Source organism: Xyrauchen texanus, chromosome 10, assembly GCF_025860055.1.
Source record: "Xyrauchen texanus isolate HMW12.3.18 chromosome 10, RBS_HiC_50CHRs, whole genome shotgun sequence".
In the NCBI taxonomy this organism is placed as follows: Eukaryota; Metazoa; Chordata; class Actinopteri; order Cypriniformes; family Catostomidae; genus Xyrauchen; species Xyrauchen texanus.
Window position 1 is genome coordinate 38,861,893 of NC_068285.1, and position 21,254 is coordinate 38,883,146.

At 37.4% G+C, this 21,254-nt stretch overlaps 1 protein-coding gene across 1 annotated transcript in view; it reads left to right on the top strand.

The window, feature by feature from the left end:
- Window positions 1–1,557: 1,557 nt before the first annotated feature.
- The window catches only part of LOC127650695 (glucocorticoid-induced transcript 1 protein-like), a 44,528-nt gene continuing 24,831 nt past the window's right edge, over window positions 1,558–21,254 (top strand). The window contains exon 1 of the mRNA XM_052136290.1: window positions 1,558–2,360. Coding sequence (XP_051992250.1) covers window positions 1,934–2,360 — 427 coding nt within the window. The 5' untranslated portion in view covers window positions 1,558–1,933. The remainder of the gene's footprint in view (window positions 2,361–21,254) is intronic.

A 21,254-nucleotide genomic window follows, 5' to 3' on the forward strand; every position in this document is an offset into this window, starting at 1 on the left:
AGTGGCCTTCAGCTCTTCTGCATTGTTTGGTCTCATGTCTCTCATCTTTCTCTTGGCAATGCCCCATAGATTCTCTATGGGGTTCAGGTCAGGCGAGTTTGCTGGCCAATCAAGCACAGTAATACCATGGTCATTGAACCAGGTTTTGGTACTTTTGGCAGTGTGGGCAGGTGCCAAGTCCTGCTGGAATATGAAGTCAGAATCTCCATAAAGCTTGTCTGCTGAAGGAAGCATGAAGTGCTCTAAAATGTCCCGTTAGACGGCTGCGTTGACTCTGGACTTAATAAAGCACAGTGGACCAACACCAGCCGATGACATGGCTCCCCAAACCAACACAGACTGTGGAAACTTCACACTGGACTTCAAGCATCTTGGATTGTGTGCCTCTCCATTCTTCCTCCAGACTCTGGGACCTTGGTTTCCAAATGAGATGCAAAATTTGCTCTCATCAGAAAAGAGGACTTTGGACCACTGAGCAACAGACCAGTTCTTCTTTTCTTTAGCCCAGGTAAGACGCTTGACATTTGAAGCCCATGTCCAGGACCCGCCTGTGTGTGGTGGCTCTTGATGCAGTAACTCCAGCCTCAGTCCACTCCTTGTGAAGCTCCCCACACATTTGAATGGCCTTTTCCTGACAATCCTCTCCAGGATACGGTCATCCCTGCTGCTTGTGCACCTTTTTCTTCCACACTTTTCCCTTCCACTTAACTTTCTATTAATGTGCTTTGATACAGCACTTTGAGAACATCCAACTTCTTTTGCAATTACCTTTTGAGGCTTTCCCTCCTTGTGGAGGGTGTCAATGATGGTTTTCTGCACAACTGTCAGGTCAGCAGTCTTCCCCATGATTGTGAATTCAACTGAACCAGACTGAGAGACCATTTAAAGGCTCAGGAACCCTTTGCAGGTGTTTAGCTGATTAGAGTGTGACACTTTGAGCCTACAATACTGAACCTTTTCACAATATTCTAATTTTCTGAGATTCTGAATTTGGGGTTTTCATAAGCTGTAAGCCATAATCATCAAAATTATATCAAATAAAGGCTTGAAATATCTTATTTTGCTTGTAATGAGTCTATATAATATATTAGTTTCACCTTTTAAGTTGAATTACTGAAATTAATGAACTTTTGCACGATATTCTAATTTTTTGAGTTTCACCTGTATATATTAGCCCATGCCTTTGTAATCCATTCAGTTCTTTTCAGGCATTTGTAATTACAACTTTTCTCTAAAAACCTGATGCCAGAAATTGTCAGCTGTATCAACCTTGGTATCACAGGTGAGTTACTGGACCATCTGTGTTGTCTAGTAATAATGTGTATGTCTTCTCAGATAAGTCTGTTAGTTCATATCTCAACCAATAGCAAGGCAGAATCAGAATCGTTCTAAACCGCAATGAATCAATCGGCTCTTTTTGTGTCAATCATTTTTCACCAACCAATCAGATTATATTTGTATCACACAATGTACCAATGAAATGATGCCTTGGCACCGGATGTTCCCGCCCACTCTTCTCAGTAGCTGAATCGTTGGAGTACCTGCTTTCAGTTCAGTTGGAGGGCAATAAGGGGTTCAGAGACACAAGACTGTAAGGGATAACATTCCTTAATCGTCAACTTTTTTTGCGTTTCAAGTCTCGTATATACTTCTGACCCATTTTAATGACATAATATTTAGAAGTTAGATTCAACTATCCGTCTGCATGACTAATTGCAGACAGAAAAAGGACTAAAACTTAGTTCAGTGAAGCGACATTGCTACAGATGTGTCGTACTAACCCACAAGCTGAAGCTGCGCGATAAAATTAACTAATCTTGTTATTTTAAACTGATAAAAAAAAAAAATATGAATGTGCATTATATGTACATGCTGTCTGGGGAGGAATATATTCGGTTATTTTTCAAGTAGTATCAGATAGTTTAGTTTAGTCATGTCAGCATCCCCTGTGAAATCAACCCGGGTCAGGCGCAGCAATGACGGGTCCCCCAACAACACCTCCTCCTCCTCAGCGGCATCATCATCCTCCGCCGGTAACGGCATTGGTAACACGGGCCGGTTGCAGCCCATTCGCTCAATGGTGCCCTACCAGCTCCTGCGTGGAAATCAGCTGCACAGCCCGACCCGCCCTCCCGCTCCGTCATCCTCTTCCTACTCCTCCATCTCAGTCGGGAGCAACACAGAACCGACAGCAGTATCACCAGCCCAGCACAGCGGCTCCTCCAGTCCCGGTAGCCCGACGCTCGTCAGCCCGGCAGGAAGCGGCTCGCTGGACGGTTGGCTGATCCCGCGGCAGAGGCGCTCTCCGCCGGTGCACAGGAGCTCACCCGAGCGCTGTCCTCATTCACCTGCCCTCAGAGGTAAACAACAGGCCCAAATCCCATTCACAGCCATTCATTTCAATGCATCCAAGCATCATTTCATTGCACTTCCCATACGCTTAATTGGGTCAAGATGTTTTAATATGGACCTTTTGTGCATTATACAGAATATAAGATGCATTCGCTGTTTTAAATAGTTATTGTAGCACTTTAAATCAGAAACGTTTGTTTCTGCACGACACAGATGTTTATATTGGTCTTAGTGATATACTGTAAATAAATTAGAGCAGCCTACGTTGCATTTCTAGGGATCTGCGTTAATAGTCAAATGCGTTTTATGTGGAAGCGTGTATTAAACAGAATTACATATGAGTGAATGTAAATAATCGAAAATGTAGCGAGCTTAGACAGTATTTCTGAGCATCATATGGGGGCGTTCAAACAGTACGCGTTTGCATTGTTTTTGTATTATCATTATTACTAATTGACGTTTTTGCTGGCTGCATCGCGCTTTGTAAAACGTTAACTAGTTCTAATTTAAAACATGTCTCGAGACCTCTGCATTCTGTATCATTCCGCAAAAACCGCGTTCTGTGTGAACGCCCCCATTATGATAGCCGAAAATGCTGTCTGGCAGCCCGTTTGGTTTTGAGACGCGGCCCGCGTTGATTCGGCTAAAGCTAGCGCCCTGTAGCTTCACAAACATGTCTAGCATTTCTGTGTCCTCTCTCAGAGTGCTAACTGAGATTATATGTGTTTCTCAGGGTTGTATGCGCTGTTGTTTACAGGGGTGAAAAGAATTACGAGGGTAATCATTGGATGTTGGAGTGTATTAAGGCCACACGAGAGACATAATCACAAACACACAACATTAGCCCTGCAGCTCTGCTCCGATATTATGAGATATTATACATAATGAAATTTGAGCGCCTGAAGCTTTGTTTGAGGACGTCAACGTTAATGTGGTCAAATATTGTATTGTCTGCATCTTTAGGATAAAATAAAAGAGGTTAGCAAACATGCAAGAGGCTCTTTCATTCATATTCAGGACTGCAGTATACTCATGTTCAAGCCATTTTTACAAAATTATTGAAGGAATAATCTGGGTCTGAGACAAGTTAGTTACACTGAAGTGCCTTGACAAGTGCTGTTCCATTTGCTGTTTCACCATATTTCCTTCCGAAACAGGAAGTGGGGGCGGCACATGTCAAACAACTCCTCCCATTTAAAAAAAAATAGCCAATAGGTTTTTGTTTACAGCCACACATTAACACACATGCACACACATATCTCTTCCCACCACACTGCACATGCTAGAGCCGCTATACGGGAAAACTTGAGAAGCAATCTCAATACCAGCCAGCTTTTCAAAAGTTTTGAGAACCGACTGATCATCTAACTATGGAATGATATTCCGGACATTATTCAAAAGGAATTGCAAATTGTATTTGCAATTGCGTTTTCAATTTGTGGACGCATAAAATGTGACATAATCCAAACGCAATTGCAAATTGCGCATTACAGTTTGCATTTTCGCTTAGCTTAACGCACAGTGACTGCCAGATTTCAAATGGAAAAGCAAAGTCCGCTTTGCAACTGTGTTTCCCATATCTTACGAGTTTTGGCCCTGTGATATTTAAATAGCAATTTCAATTACCACGTCTGCTTTTTCACTTTCTCAGCGTCGCGTATGTAGCCAGCCAAAACTCAAATGGAATACTAATTCCCTTAGTATTTCCATTTCCAATGCCTTACACGGAAACCTGTCAATCAGGGTCAAGGGTGGGATTATGCTATGGGGCTGTTTGTCTTGGGAAGTGACATCACTCACAGTCTATCAGGATCAATAATTAGCACTGCACTTTATTCATCTATAATCTCACACTGGACTGTCAACATATTCTCCTCAATATACTACTATCATATATATATATATATATATATATATATATATATATATATATATATATTTCATATACTCCTACTTATTGTATTGTATATTGTGTGTATTGTTTACTGTACATTGTATATAATTATTGTGTTGTGTAAGTATGTGAACATTTGATTTGTAAATTGTGTTGTGTAAGTATGCTGTTTACTGTAATTGGTATATGTCTCGTCACTGTCATGACTGCTATGTTGCTCGGAACTGCACACAAGAATTTCACCTACTGTTGCACTTGTGTACATGGTAATGTGACAATAAAGTGATTTGATTTGATTTGATAAACCGGCGTCTGTTCAGGGCATCACCTCTTGACCGTCGACTGTGAGTGATGTCACTTCCCAAGACAAACACGCCCCATAGCATAATCCCACCCTTGACCCTGATTGACAGGTTTCTGTGTAAGGCATCGGAAATGTAAATACTAAGGGAATTAGTATTCCATTTGAGTATTAGAAAATCAGTTATACTTATAATAAATTTCATTGATTTTGATTCTCTTAACAATACCTTAAAAATGAATTGGCTGAAACGTTTCCTTCACAATCAATCTTCTATTTGGAGTATAATCCCAAGATATATTTTTTCTCAATTAGGAGGTATACATTTTCTTTTAATGTGCATTTATTCAATTAGTAAACTTCCTGTCAAACTTTCCAATTATCATCAGCAGATGCTTATGGCTTGGAAACTTATTTACAAGCATAATTTCTTGCCACACAATTTTTTAATTTGGAACAACTGTAATATTCTTCATAAGAGGAAATCTTTATTTCTTGAAAACTGGTTCAATAATGGGGTGATATTAGTAAACCAGCTATTTGATAGTGAAGGTAATTTATTTAATTATTCGATTTTGTTTCAGGATACCAATTCCCAGTATCTAGTAAAGAATTTAATATAGTTTTCAAGGCCATCTCTTTGGAAATCTGTATGCTGTTTAGAAACAATAATAGTGCTACAGTGACTTCTGTTTCTCCCCTAGCCCTGAATCTACTGTGGTTGGTTCTAATTTGTTTTTCAATACATAAATCCAATTATAAAATTAGGTCATTATTTTTGGACCCTGTTACTTCAATTCCTTCCTCCATTTCTTATTGGAATAACCTTTTTGGTGATATTAAATGGTCATATGTTTGGTCACTTCCTCAGAAATTCTTTCTAACTAATAAAGTTAAAGAAATATCCTATAAAATTATTCATAGATTTTATCCAGTTAAATACTTTTTAAAGAAATTTAGAAATGATATTGATACTTCCTGCTCTTTTGTGAAGCCTCCTCTGAAACTGTTGATCAATTGTTTTGGGAATGTCTTTTTACTCGGTCTTTCTGGAACAATATTGATGCTCTGATTGTCCAAAAGGTTTTATGTAACTTTTCTTTATCATATAGACACATTCTTTTTGGATTTTATGTTAAAGACAAGAATCTAATTAATGCATGTTTTTGTATAAACCTTCTTTTATATATTGGAAAGTTTCATATCCATAAATGTAAATATATGAAAAGTAAACCCCACTTTAGCTTTTTCAAAGAAGAATTGAAGATGTATTTAAATACAATTTCAACTTCTGTTAACAAGAAAGCAATGAAAACATCCAGAATTAGTGCCATGTTTAATATTCCCTCTTAATGTTTTTTTCTTTTGTGCCCTCTTCTTCTTTTTTTATTCTTTCTTCTCTTACTCTCTTTTCTTTTTTGACTATTGTTGAATATATTTAAATTTCTTTCACATTTCCTCTCTTAACTTTTCCTTTCTGAACCATAATTTCTCTTTTGTTTTGAAAGATTGTTTATATTTCTTGTATGTATCGTCTTGTTCTGTTTGTTAATATTGCAATAAAAAAATAAATAAAAAAAAATTAGTATTCCATTTGAGTTTTGGCTGGCTACATACGCGACGCTGAGAAAGTGAAAAAGCAGACGTGGTAATTGAAATTGCTATTTAAATATCACAGGACCAAAACTCGTAAGATATGGGAAACACAGTTGCAAACGGACTTTGCTTTTCCATTTGAAATCTGGCAGTCACTGTGCGTTCGCTTAAACGAAAATGCAAACGGTAATGCGCGATTTGCAATTGCGTTTGGATTATGTCACATTTTATGCGTCCACAAATTGAAAACGCAATTGCAAATACAATTTGCAATTCCTTTTGAATAATGTCCGGAATATCATTCCATAATCTAACGGTCAACACATAACAAGTAGGGATGGGCACGAGTGCTTGGACGTGGCAGCAATGATCGATCATGAAAACGATGATCGATAGTGATCATGCATGATGTGACATTTCACTTAATTCGAAATTCAGTGACAATTTCCTGACAACTAAACGCAAACGTGTCAAAGAGGGAGCTTATTTTTCATTTTGAGATTGATTACGTTGTGACTTTGAGGGATACACTGATTATCAGAGACTTCTCATAGCAAACAATCCAATACGATGCTGCAATGCTATTGTTTCGATAATCAAAAGAGATTGTAATTAACCGTGTTTTGAACACCTGTCTCTGTAAAACGTTTACTTAACATGTTTTGTTATAATTTAAATGTAAGAACTTTGACTCGTTAGTGGATATTATTTAATAAAAGTGAATGTTTGTCACTGACTAAACCTCCCTGCCCTGGGTGATGAAATCGCGCATATTAAAAACGTGATGGTTATGGCGTCTCCTGTTTAGCCAACTGTGTAGACAGTTGCTAAAAAAACTGGTGCATGCTTACTAAGATTACTATGGTAACCAGAAGGAACAACAGACAGAAGTGCTTTGTACATATTCTTTCAGAGTTGGGCAGCGAATCTTCACATAATGACAAAATATGATGCATTATATTTTGATTATGCAATCTTTTGTACTACATTTTGTAACCGATTATTTCATAACAGCCTATAATAATGAGTAGACGATACACTGGAACAACAAGATGCAATGCAGCAGCCAAAGACGTTTGTCAGACATGTTATTATATATACAGTTATGTACATGTCATTCCCCCTCAAGTAGACAAAATTACCAAAATGACCATCCCTTATAAACAGCCCACAAACGCACGAAGCACATCTCAGTATTTGCTTACAATGAGGCGGGGCGGTAGTGCCAGAGGAAATGAATGAGTAAAAAGTGGGTAAAAAGCAATATATCCATTTTTGGAATCACAATAAACCTAATGAATGAAGAACACTTACTCAAACTGTACATCCCAAGAAATCTCTGGCTGCACAAAAAAATATAAATAAACTCCAGCCAATTGTCCTGGCATCCCATCCCTATGCCCTATTCCCTTCAAGTTATTGTGTTTGATTAAAGAGTAAGAGGGCAAACCTTTTTTTAAATAACATGCTCAGATAAATAATTTATAGTAAAAACCACAACATCCAATGAGAAAATAAGAGTTGCCCATTTTGATTTCATGCAGACTTAAAGCTTAACTGACAGCATTTGTGGCACAATGTTGATTACCACAAAAAACAAACAAACAAAAATCTTCTCATCCCTCCTTTTTCTTTAAAAAAATAAATAAAAAAAAGCAAAAATGGAGGTTATAGTGAGACACATTTACAATGGAAGTGAATAGGGCCAATCTTTGAAGGTTTTAAAGGCAGAAATGTGAAATTTACAATTACATTAAAGCACTTACATGAATTCTTCTGTTAAAATGTGTTTGTTATTTGAGCTGTAAAGTTGTTTAAAGCAATATTTTTAAGGTTTTAGGGTTTTACAATGTTTTGTCATCATGGCAGTGAAGTTGTAAGTGCATACAACGTTACACAGAAGAGATTAGTGAGTGATTTTATTACACTTAAATCATGTTATCATGTACATTGTTTACGTCTTGTGGCTAAACTTTTGAAACAGTGAGTATTTTAACGTTTAATAATTGGCCCCCATTCAATTCCATTAGGCAGGATGAATAAAAATACATTTCAGTGGTAATCAACATTATGCCACAAATGCTGTCCATTCAGCTTAACTTGTATTGGACCTGAAATATTCCTTTCAACTGTTTGCAAGTTAAAGGTATGGTCAGAAAATTGTCAAAAATCCCCATAATGGTAATTTCTTTTGAACTTTGCATTGTCACAAATTTCTAGACATGATTTTGCTTGTTGGTTATGAATGGATGTTTGTGGTAAGGCATTGCTGATGTTAAGGCATTGTAGCAGAGATGCAGGTTAGTGGTTGATGTCCAGCTATTTTGATTATATGACATGAAGCGAGGCAATGTCACTGAACGCTTGTAAGAACTGTAAGTCTGTCTCATCTAATGTTATTGTGTAGCATGAACAGCAGAAACTTTCTATACATTGATATGCAATTGAGCAATTGATATGAGGTCACAAAACTCCTTGGTAATAATTAAAAAGAGCTGCATCTTACGATTATTTTGATCATTAATTAATCTTCGATTAATCAGATAAAACCACATTTTATTTCCTGTAGTTTATTAAAATATAAATTATTGTATGGTATACATTATTTAAAAAGGTTTACAATATAAATGTTGTTATTAATATAAATTGCATTCATTTTCATTATTGTTTTTATTGATTTAGTTGTTGTACACTAATAATAATTGTACAAGAATTATAAAAGTGTAGTTATAAATGTACAATACTATGCCACACTGCCAGCCCAGTCCCGTAGAAAGAATGTCACTATAACGAAATATTTGTGATTAGTTTCTGCGGTACTTCACCACATATAGTGTAGCACTTTGGACTCTGAAGTACGTGGTTCGAACACAGCCATGCATGCAAGCTGACACATGAGACGAAATTGTCATAGAAGCACAAAATTATGTGGTTGCTTTAGAAAACCATAGGTGATATTTAGCCGTTTTCTAAGGGTAAATGTCTGTTTTGTTCATCTCTCATGCTTTTAGGACACTATCAGTGTCAGGTTTATCAGGTTTAGTTTAGGGCTGGAACTAATTATTATTTTGATAATCGACTAATCTAATGATTATTAAAACCATTATTTGACTATTCGGTTGATTATTGCAAATATTCAGCTTCTTCCCAACATAAAAGGTTATATTAAACGTGCTTAATAACAATAAAGAGGACAAATTCATCTTATAAAAATATCTCTAAATGATATTCACTGAATTCCAAGGAAAAAAAAAAAATGTTTTTATTAAGCTTAATTCAGTAAAAATCATCACTGCAAAAAATCCTATTGTAATCAATAGTTTTTGTCTTGTTTCCCACATCTTCTCTAAAAACAAGTCAAAATTTCTTATATGTTGCTTCCCAGGTAAATGTATCTAGTTTTAAGTAGGCTATTTTTAGATATTTTAAATATTTAAATATTAAATATTGTTTTCAACATTCTCCAATAATATTTTTTTATTCTGGAGTATAGCTACTAATGTAAATGTACGAGTTTTAGATAATATTTTTGGAAAATAAGCCAAAAAAGGATGATAAAAGACTGATCAAAACTTTGTTGCAGCGTATAATGGGCTAAGACTGCACTCCCTCACCTTTATTTTCTCTTTGATCCATCTTTAACTCACAAAAACAAACTTTATCTTCTTAATAGAGCTGCGTATTGCCCAGTATTGGGTATTACTTCCCAATAAGATACACACGTGACACATAGGCTACAGTACATTATGATTAAATACGTCGCAATCCATCATGTTATTAATCTAGCTACAGCAAACGCGCACGAGTTACGTGTGTCCCCGTGCCAGAGGGTGCCTCGGTCGGGTGCAGTTTCAATCTCTCCCCCTTCACACGACTCATAGACGTGGTGTTGACCACACAGAGAAATGCCATTTTTGTAGTTAATGATGCACTTCCTTATTATTTTACCTTTAATAAAAGATGCATTAAAGATATAATGCCAGGTTGTTTGCTTTTAGATGCTCTGACATGCAGGTTTTGCTTAAGTGGAATGCCAGATCCGGCTTATTTCACCATGACAGTGCTTCTGTATTTCCTTATTTAGCATTTTTCCATTATATTTCCGTTATATATTATCACCTGAAGTTGTTTGGAAAGTTCAGAGTGCATCTGGACATGTTGTCTTCCTCTCCTCAGTCTGGAACGAACTGCTGTGCTCCTCTCTCACGTCATCATTAGAGTTTCATATGATCTCATGTTACGTTAAATTAGATCAAACGACTATACGACAATGAAAATTTGTCAACAATTTGTTGTTGTCGATAATGTCGACTAATCGTTTCAGTCCTAGTTTAGTTTAAAGTTTTAGATTAGGGAGGAACGTTTTACTCATTAAAACTTCATCTAATATTTACCTTAACTTTTTTTGATTACAACAACATTTCACTCACTTTTGGTGTCCCCTGCTGGGCATTTAACAGGGAAACTGCAGCCAAATTTGTAATGAAGTGCAAAATTTTGTTTTACATGACCGTGACAAGATTTTTGCAATGTTCATGAGATCAGGCTGCACACTGCTGGATACTGCTGGCTTGAAATTATAATTAATGTTTTAACTTCCCACAAACAGAAATGGACTTGTAAATTACAGTCACTGAAATCATCTGATTCTGTTGCCCTGAATGTTTTCAACATGCAAATACTAATTATCCTTTTGCCATACTCTTTTTAAACGTTGCTTTATTCTAACTTCAGACATGCTGTCTGTTAGCTCTCTTACTTCTGTGCCATGTTTTTACTTATTTATTTTTATGTCACCAGCCAGCATCCACAGAGTGACCAGACTCCACTTTATCAGAGAAATGTTGTAGATTTCTATTGCACTTAGCAAGGTTTTGTTTTGCTCTCTAAGTCAGCATCATTTTTTATTTATGCATGTGTAATTCTGATAGTGTATGTGTGAGCATTGGGGAGCTCAGATAGGACTCCCATCTGAATGCTAAGTGTTGTTTTCCCAGTGTAGCTGACCAGTCGAAGCACACTGACTCAGGACTGAACTGTTATCACACACACCCCAGGAGGTGAGAGTGAGATTATGACATAACACTAATTTACAGGGCACACGCTGTCTTGCATGCTCTGTGGCTTTCTGTAAAACAAGATATTCTAGGCTTATTTAAAGTGGATCAATGAACAGTGCTTGAAGATGACAACAGCTGAGAAATGTTTTCTTTATGTATCAATCCCCTGGTTGATTGACAAAAGGCCTGTTTCCTACTTAAAGCATGATTCCACATTGTTTCTGCCATATTGTAAAGTAATAGCTGATTTAAACTGGCTGTCCTTTTGTGCAATATTTAGTCTCATTTTATTGAATTATCAATCCTGCACTGAACTTTTATTATGTGATATTTGTATTTGAAGGCATTGCAACTTATTAAAATGAATTATTTAAACGCTACATTGATTCACGTTTGAGAATGTTTTTAAACAAAAAGTTGAAACCTGAAATAATTGAAATAAAGATGTTAAAGGAATAGTTCACACAAAAATGAGAATTATGTCATCATTTGCTCACACTTATGTTGTTCCAAACCCATATGACTTTCTTTCATCTACGGAACACCGAAGGAGATATTTGAATGAATATCCTGATCTGTCTCGTCAATACAATGGCAGCTGATAGTAATAGTCACTTTAAAGTATAATAAAAGTAATCCATATGACTCATGTGCCATATTCCAAGTCTTCTGAAGGCATATGATAAGTTTTGGTGAGAACCAACCTGAAATATAAGACATTCATCACTGAAAATGTTGACATAATTTATGCATTCATGAGCGTTATGAGGATTACTTTTATGACACTTTTGGACCTTTTTTTAAGCTTTAAAGTGAGACATTATCCACTGTAATTATATTGAACCAATTTATTTTAAAGAAAGATAGAATCACATTTTTCAAAATATTTGAATATCAAGATAAACAAAATCTTAAAGAATAAAAAAAGGTTTGTTAAATTTGTGTTACATTTTAGATTATAAAACAATAGATATACTGTTCAAAGTTAAGATAAAAGGAACTTTCTTACACTTTCTGGTTGTCAATCAAGAGTTGAACATGTCCATACTTAATGTGATAAGGTACACCTGCTAGAACTCTGCTGGAACACCTGTGTGATCTGGAGGGGAACTGACTTAATACATCCACTACAGCTTACATTGAGCTTGGTTTCACACCAATATGCTCTTAACTCCCAAAATCAGCTTATTTAAAAAATCCAACAAAGCAAGAAAACCTTGTTTCCAAGAGATTTTATATAATCACGTTATTCTCTGATTTTGACGTCAAAATGTAAATAAGCATGTGCACAACACTTACGTACATTGGGTAAGCTGACACATATTGTTGACTTATTAAGCATAACCGGTGTAAGAACGTGCATATAAATGCACTCATTGACATCAGTTTGTTTAAAAGTGAGCTGTCCAAAAGGGGCAGCTGTGGCTCTGGTGGTAGAGCGGGTCGGCTGCTAATCGCAGTGTTGGCAGTTCGATTCCCGGCCCACATGACTCCACATGCCAAAGTGTCCTTGGGCAAGACACTGAACCCCAAGTTGCTCCCAATGGCAGGCTAGCACCTTGCATGGCAGCTCTGCCGCCATTGGTGTGTGAATGTGAGTGGGTGAATGGGTGATTAGGACACAGTGTAAAGCGCTTTGGTTAAAAAAGCACTATATAAGTGCAGACCATTTACTGTTTAAAAGGGAGCACATTTACATGCACAATCTGATTATGCTTAATAAGGTAGTAATAAGGTGTTATTTCTGGTAGTTTTCATCATATTGGGGATTAGTGCAAAAAAGTCTAAGAACTTGGTTCTAAGAAAAGATTCTGTTTGATTTGATATTTGATGTTCATATATCTTAAGTGTTTAAAGATTGAGGCCACTGTAGGCTTATGTTCTTCCTAGATGTGCTTGCCTTTTTAAAACAACATGTTCTTGTTTTTATTAATTTATACCTCAACCGCTACAAACCCTGACATCTAGTCTTCGTGTTGCCTAATGACTATAATCTTGTTTTTTTGCAAATGCAGTACCACACATTGTGTTTCAATGCCTTAATTGCCATCCAAACTTAAAAAAAGCAATTGCAAGCTAAAAGCTTTGTCCATTGCAGGCCTTACATTATGAACAGTATTAAGCGGTAGCTTAATGAAAAATGTCAAATTCCATTTTTGTTGGTTAGTATTTTAAAGATGTGTTGATCTTTTCGTATCATAACAATAGGCTTCAGATAGCCTTAATTAAAAGAGGATTTTCTGAATATTCTGGTGATTTTTCTGCGGTGAATCATAATGGGACATGCACGGCTGTGTTCTTTGGAGGGTGATGAACACTTTTATGGGTTCGGAGGGGAAAAATTCACATTTGCATGTCCTCCTGCCTCGTGGTTAGTTTTTGTTTCCTTGCGTGAAGCACTCAACCCGACCCAACAGAACTCTTGCTGTGCTGATGGATGTCGTACAATAGCAGCTGTGTTTTCTGCAATGTAAATTAACCCCCAGACAGAGACTGTATTTACCTCTGAAAGCCTTCAACTTCCACATACCCAGCATTGATGATTTTATTGCACTGCCTTTTCCTTGGCTGTCATACTAATGCATTATATCTAGGATCAAACGTAGTCTGCGGCTGCAGAACTAAGTAGATAGCTCTGCAGATTTCTGTAGAACTGGAAAGCCGGTCATTCACAAAGTTCTACATATTCTCTTGCCCCTTTTGTTTGTTTATTGCATATTGTGGCAAATATGATAAGGCTACTATAATCTACCAATTAAGGGTATTGCTCTCAGCTCTGTTTAACAAGATGCCATGGTCAAATCCTTTCTGCAGAATTCCATAGATTTTGACTAGTAATTCCAGTGTCAACTAGCAGACTCAGAACAGTTTAGTCAACTAGTTGACTAGTCTCGCACATTCTTACCAGGAACAACTCTAGACACCATTGCGTGAAGCTTCAGGACGTAAAACAAAAAAACAGATACTACAATAATTAACACGTTAAACAAAAAATATTAATGACCAAAATGAATGCGTTAAATTTCCCAGCTCTATAATAAAATATTTGAAAACGACAAACTGACGACTTCTGATAATCGGCCAAGTGGGCACAGTTTTCCGCCAATAATCTCAAAATGGCCAAATATCGGTTGATTAATCGGCCTGGTCAAAACTTTTGTCTATCACTACCACTAAGTTTGCCCGACCACTTTACCTACTTATTACTGTAACTGGGTCAAAGAGTGGAATCCAGGCACACGTTCGTCTTTTCCCATTAAATCAAATGAATGCCATAAAAGAATTCCAAACATGTGAAGCTATCATAACCTACAGGCTACAGTTCTGCAGCAGAGCAATTACTCTGTTTTATTCCCCTGTCGTGCAGCAAAAACCACCTGTCCCACTAATTCACATCTCAGAGTGAAACCGGCAGAATTGCGATTGATGTTTGTCAAGTCTGATTGTGTGAATAACAACAGAAGGTCTTTCACTGATCCATCAACCCACGCACTTTCTGTTTGCCAGCACAGTATTTTACTGAATGTCACCTTTCACACATTTACTAACGGCATTCACGCTGTACTGCCTATTTAAATTCACAGCTTACAGACAGCTAAAGCGAAAGGTGAAATGAAAACATTTCTCTTAGCATCGTTCAGTCTGTTGGCCTTGCCCTGCTCTGGGGGTATCAGTATGCTCTCCTGAAACTGGTTTTGGCGTCAGTCTGCACTGCCTCTTTCCATCTGCTCTCAGGAAACTGTAAAACAAGCCGTGAGGAAGGTGGTCAGTGCCAGGGCTCAATGAGCATATGCCTTCCAAGCTAACTAAACAACATTTTGGCTTGTCGAACCATGCGGCAAATCAACCTCAGCCACCTTATGCTTAACAGTATTGACTTGATCTGCAAATAAGCATGGCTTTTAGTGCCACAAAGCTAATGTGTGTTAAGAATAGGCTTTTTTTTATTAACGTTGAGTGTCTTTGCTTGGGTGTAGAATTTGTAAATTAAGCTAAAATTGTTTGTTTGTAATGCACTTACAGTGGAAATCGATAGGGCAAGATATTGCACTGTAATAAACGTTTGCATATCGTTTGTGCAAAATATATCTAATCGTTCAACTGTTGTCATGACCACGTAAAGCCAATAAACCTGGGAACGTGTACATGATGCATGCCAGGGGCTGTTAACATAGGGACTAATAGACCAACAGGAATTATTTTGGGAACCAATCATAAGTTAATTTGCTGAAAGTGGGATTTAAACTTCACAGCTTTAATACAAAAAAAATGTGCATGGAAGGATTTGCCTAATATAATAGTTTCAACATAAATAGGAGCTGCTCATTTCTACTGATCCTAATTACATTCTTTTTGGATCTAAAACCGATCTCTTGAATGACCTGTGTCTGGCATAAGTCCAGGCATCAGAGCCAAAATCTGAAACTCTGCACAAGCCTGTTTTCACAGCATCTTACTGCTGTCTGTCATTCACTACACACTCTTCAGCATGTCCATCTATCACCTTCTCTGAATGGAAAGACTTTTAGGCAGTGGCTAAAATGAATGTTTGAAATGCAAGCCGTAAAAATCCCATAATATGTCTTGAATTCCAAAAAGGAAAAAAAAGATTGTTTCTAATAACTATCATTACAGTTAAAATGCATTAAAATAGTTAAAATATCATGAACGTTTGAGCCATATATTTTCATAAACATTTTTAAATGCACATGGACTATTGATCCGAAAGCAATTTTATTACATTTATTAATGGGTTATTTATGAAAGTTATTATAAAGTGTTAACAGATGATTTCTGGATATCAAAAGGAGTTAACTTACATTCTCTAGTGACCCAGTTACTTGTTAGGGTCTTCCTAAAAGCACACAGTGAGATAAGGGCCAGGTCTAAATATGGTCTTCTTGAATGGACTGTAATCCATTAGCTTTGCACTGAATGACCCTGTTTATTATCATAGTAACGGTACACACTGTGTGTCCATGCCATCTGTAGTACACAAATTTGCGTTTTAGCCTTAATCTCATACTCTGCATCCTACTTGAAGCCTTGGAGCTAATTATTTACACCACATATCCGAGAACTTATGGCTTGTGTTTAGCATACTTGCTCTGACATTTACTCGTCACCAAAAGGTGCTTGCTTTTCTCGTCTAATGTGGGCTTCACAGTATTCAAGTATAGAACACGGCAAAGATAATTGGTGTGAATACCTTTTGGCAACCTGTGACAAAGAGACGTATTTGTACCAACATCAAATCTTCATGTAAATGATGGTGTTGAACAGAAGCACAGCAAGTGATAAAATGACCAAAAAAAATGCTCTTTTGAGATCAGTCACCAGCCTTGAGGTTGATGGCCAATAGGTCAATCATCAGTTAGTCTGGATTCATGCTTAATATCTGTTTTGGTCCAGGACTGTTTTGCAGGTTAGGACTGTTTTGGTGCTGGTGAATCAGCATTGCCATATTGTTTACCAGCAAAACTTTGAGCTGGTTAATAGGAAGGGGAGGTTCACTAGTGAGTTTTTAGCTTTAATGTTTTTTGCATCAGTGTTTTAAAGCTGGTGTTTTAATTTAGAGAGGTTTTAAGTGTGCTGACAAAATGTGCTTTAGCTTGCTCTCCAGTGCTACAATTAAAATTTGGCTGTTGATTAATTGTCAAATGACTCGGGCTAATGGGAGGACTGGCTGATTTTGGCTGATGGACTTCTGGTGGCAAAGACATTTCCCTTCACAAATTTTGCATTGAGTTAAAATTTGGCCAACGTTTATGTGCAAATTTCCACTGTTGATCAATAGCAAGTTGTTTGGTTTGGCTGTATCCTCTTTGTGGCTGTTTTTTCATATATAGTGCTTGCAAATTTTACATTCGCTTCACATGTGCCCATGCCTTTTTTTGTCTGTGAAATTGCACCTAACAAGGGTGAATGTGACCGAGCATAAAAAAAAGTAAACCTTGAAGTGCCTTACTTCTAGGCATAGTTCATGTGTGTTAAAGTCATGCAGTGTAATCCAGCCTTAAAGGGATATTTCACCCAAAAGCAAAAATGCTCTGATCATTTACTCACCCTCATGCCATCCCAGATGTATTAATTTCTTTCTTCTACAGAGCACAAATATTTTTGGCCAGAACTCAAATGTCTAAATAGAAAGACAAAGGCATTTTAAAAGTAAGACTCCAGTGGTTTAATCCTTGTCTTCTGAAGCAATCCAATCAGTTTTGGGTGAGAACTAGGGATGACGTCGACGCAAAATATGCGCGTCGATTCGTCAGACCCAAAACCAAGATGGCGGCGCCCGAGAGTAGTAGCAACACGAGTGGCTCCTCAGACTATCAGAAGTGCAAGGCACTCGTTCCTCTAAAGAATGGGAATTCTGTTACATTAAAGGAAACAATGTCGTGATATGTCGTCTTTGCAAAATGGAGATGGCCTTCCATTCTAGCACCACGGCAATGCACCAGCACCTGAAGAGGCGCCGCGCTCGCACGCACGCACAGTATTCTTAAGGTGAAAGGAAAGTGTCAGAGTGTAAGTTGTTATTTGCATGTGAACGAAGCTGCTTTTTTTCAGTATTTTCAACATAAATGTTGAATTCTGAATGTTTATTTTCATTATTTATTTTTTGTTGGAAAAGCACTTTCTGTATTAGCTTAAAGCCCCCAAGTTTACAATAGTTACTGTATTCTTTCAATAGCTCTAAGAAAGGGTGGCTGGGTGACCTTTTTATTTTTTTTATTGAATGCTAGGCATCAGAATGCATTATTTAGCATTATTTGTACACTTTTACTTGAATTTTATTTTTGAGTTTATGAAAAAGGTGAGTGGCAGTGTATTACTACTATATGTTGTTGTTATTTTTATGTGAATGAAGAATTAAAAGATGCACTTTTTTCAGTAAGCTAGGACTATGTGTTTTCAACATAAATGTTCAATTCTGTTGGTTCAGGAAGGACGCCATGACAGGCTGCTGGCTCCCACTGTCGCTGTTACATTTACATTGGTTACTGTATTCTTTCAATTGCTCTAAACAAGTATTTTGGGTGACGTTTTTATTTTTTTATTGAATGCTAGACATCAAGTTGTTAATCTGAAAGAAGAATTACAAGATGCACTTTTTTCAGTAAGCTAGGCCTATGTGTTTTCAAGGCTTCAAGGTTTTATTGAATGCTATCTCTGACTAAGAATGCATTACTTTGCACTTGTATATTCTTTTATTTTGGAATTTTAAGAGCAATAAACATATATTCCAATGTTAAGGAATGCATTTTTTTTCCATTGAGATATGTAAATCAACATGTATAAATTGCTATTAATCAATTAATGGGGAGATAATCGAATCGAAATCGAATCGGACTGGAAAAATGAATCGTTAGATTAATCGATGCATCGAAAAAATAATCGCTGGATTAATCGTTTAAAAAATAATAGTTTATCCCAGCCCTAGTGAGAACAGACCAAATTATAATTATTTTTACGCTATAAAGCTTGACTGCAGTGATCCTTGGCAATCATGATTTCAAGCTTGATTACACTTCCTATAGTGACATCTAGCGCTCTGCGCATCGGTCAAGCACTAGGAAGTGTAATTGATCTTGAAATCATGATCGTACCTAGTGACAGCAATGGCAAGATGTACAGTGAAAAGGAGTTAAAGTATATACTCGCTGACCATTTTATTAGGTACACCTGTACACCTACATATTCATGCGATTATCTAATCCTCCAATCGTGTGGCAGCAGTGCAATGCATAAAATCATGCCGATACAGACCAGGAGCTTTAGTTAATATTTGCATCAACCATCAGAAGGGGGAAAATTTTTGATCTGAGTGATTTAGACCATGACATGTTTTTTGGTGCCAGATGGGCTGGTTTGAGTATTTCTGTAACTGCTGATCTCTTGGGATTTTCATGCACAACGGCCTCTAGATTGTAAAGAGAATGGTGCCAAAAACAAAAATCATTCAGTAAGTTTCAGTTCTGTGGATGGAAACAACTTGTAGATGAGAGAGGTCAACGGAGAATGGCCAGACTAGTTTGAGCTTCAGTAACTCAGATAACCCCTCTGTACAATTGTAGTGAGCAGAATAGCATCTCAGAGTGCACAACCTGTCGAACATTGAGGCGGATGTGCTACAAAAGCTGAAGACTATGTCAGGTTCCACTTCTGTCAGCCAAGAACAGAAAGCTAAAGCTGCAATGGGTGCAGGCTCACCAAAACTGGACTGTTAACGACTGGAAAAACAGCCTGATCTGATGAATCTCTATTTCTGCTGAGGTTCACAGATGGTAGGCCCACTGCAGCCTCAGCTTTCCTTTACCTTTCAGTTTATGTGATATTTGGACATTCAGAGTTCTGGCCACCATTCATTTGCATTGTGAGGACAAGCAGTGATGAGATATTATTCTAAACATTTTCTGCAAGAAGTAAAAAAGTCATACACATCTGGGATGGCATGAGGGTGAGTAGAGTATGAGAGAATTACATTTTTGGGTGAACAATCCCATTAAGACATCATTGAAGGGCTCCCGACATGGCAGCTTTTTCAAAAGGTAGGCTGAATAATTCTACTGCCTTCTAAAGCTGCGTTCACACTGCCACTAGTGGGCGTTCCCACTACTGGTTGACTAGTAACGTTTATAAATGACATTCACGGATGGCATTCCATTGCTGTTGTGAGCGAATCAGTTTTCTTGCTGCTAAAAACAAACATTTTGGAGGGAAAAGACTAAATATAAATGGAATCAGTACATAAAATGCTTCATATCAAAGATGAACGAGAAACAAGGCGTGCTCTTTGCCATAGCGGCTTTTTATCTGTGGCGAAAACGCAAACGCCGATCTGTCTGGGTACTCAAAACCATTAATTCTCGGATTCAGCACGGTGAGTACCACCGGCTGGTGCAGGAGCTACGGCTGGAAGAAGTCTGGTTCCAGCAGTACTACAGGCTTGACAGGACCCAGTTAGATGAGCTGCTGCAGGGGGTGGGTCCCCTGATCTTTCCATTACTGCAGGAGCTGAGAGAGATCATGTGAGCTCTTCCATCTTCTCTCGTATTGGCTGCCGCTCCCGTAAGTCGCTCTTCATTTGAATTAAGTTAAACTTGTCTCAACTTTGTCGTGTCGCTGGACACACCCACATCTGTTCGTCAACGGTCGCGACAGCTCATGTCGCCGGAAGTCGCTGTGCTCTCATTGAAAATGAATGGGATGGTGTCGCTGTCTCGTGCAATGTCGCTGGCAGTGTGTGCGCAGATTTAGACACCTTTGATTGGATGGAGTCATTGCTTGCATTCATGATTAGGACAATGCTAGAATGCATTACTTGATGAAAAAACTATCCAAGATAGCAGATGATTCAAAAGAAATGTTGACTATAAATATTTATTTGTGTTTAAATCCTGAAAAAGTATCTATCAAATCAGAAGTACACTATTTAAGGCAATATGTGTTTGTACCATGTATCTTTATGCTTATTAGATTATTGCATACATTGAAATAGGAAAGAGCATTAGCAAGAAGCAAACATTCACAAGTGCATTGCCATATGGTATTGCTCTCCTCAGCAATGGACCAGATGGAGCAATCACAATCTGGTGTGATTAAAGGATAGGGTATTTTATTTAACAATTTTTATATTTAAGATTGCAGGTGTGGATTCTGAAATTAATACATTTTAAAAGCATGCTTTTTTGCATACAAATGTCCCCAGTTATAAGCCAAAAAAAGTCTCCAAATTTGAATGTGGTCCAATAAAGGTTCCAGTTTTTGGACAGGTAAATGCCTCTTTGAAGAAGAGCCAGTTGTTTTAAATAAAACACAGTTAGTTATTAGTTGACCGCATTTGCTGGCCAGTGATCGTGAGCGCCGTTAGCTTAGCAAGATTTTAATGACAAACTTATTTAAAATCAAGAGCTGAGACACCTGTTTGCTTCATAGTTTTGTGTTTTGCCAAAGTCCCGTTAAGGCAAGTCAGGTCACTCAGCAGACATGTTCGAACACCTCCGGGCAGCCTGTAGGAAGCTATTTTTTATGGACACAAGTACAGCTC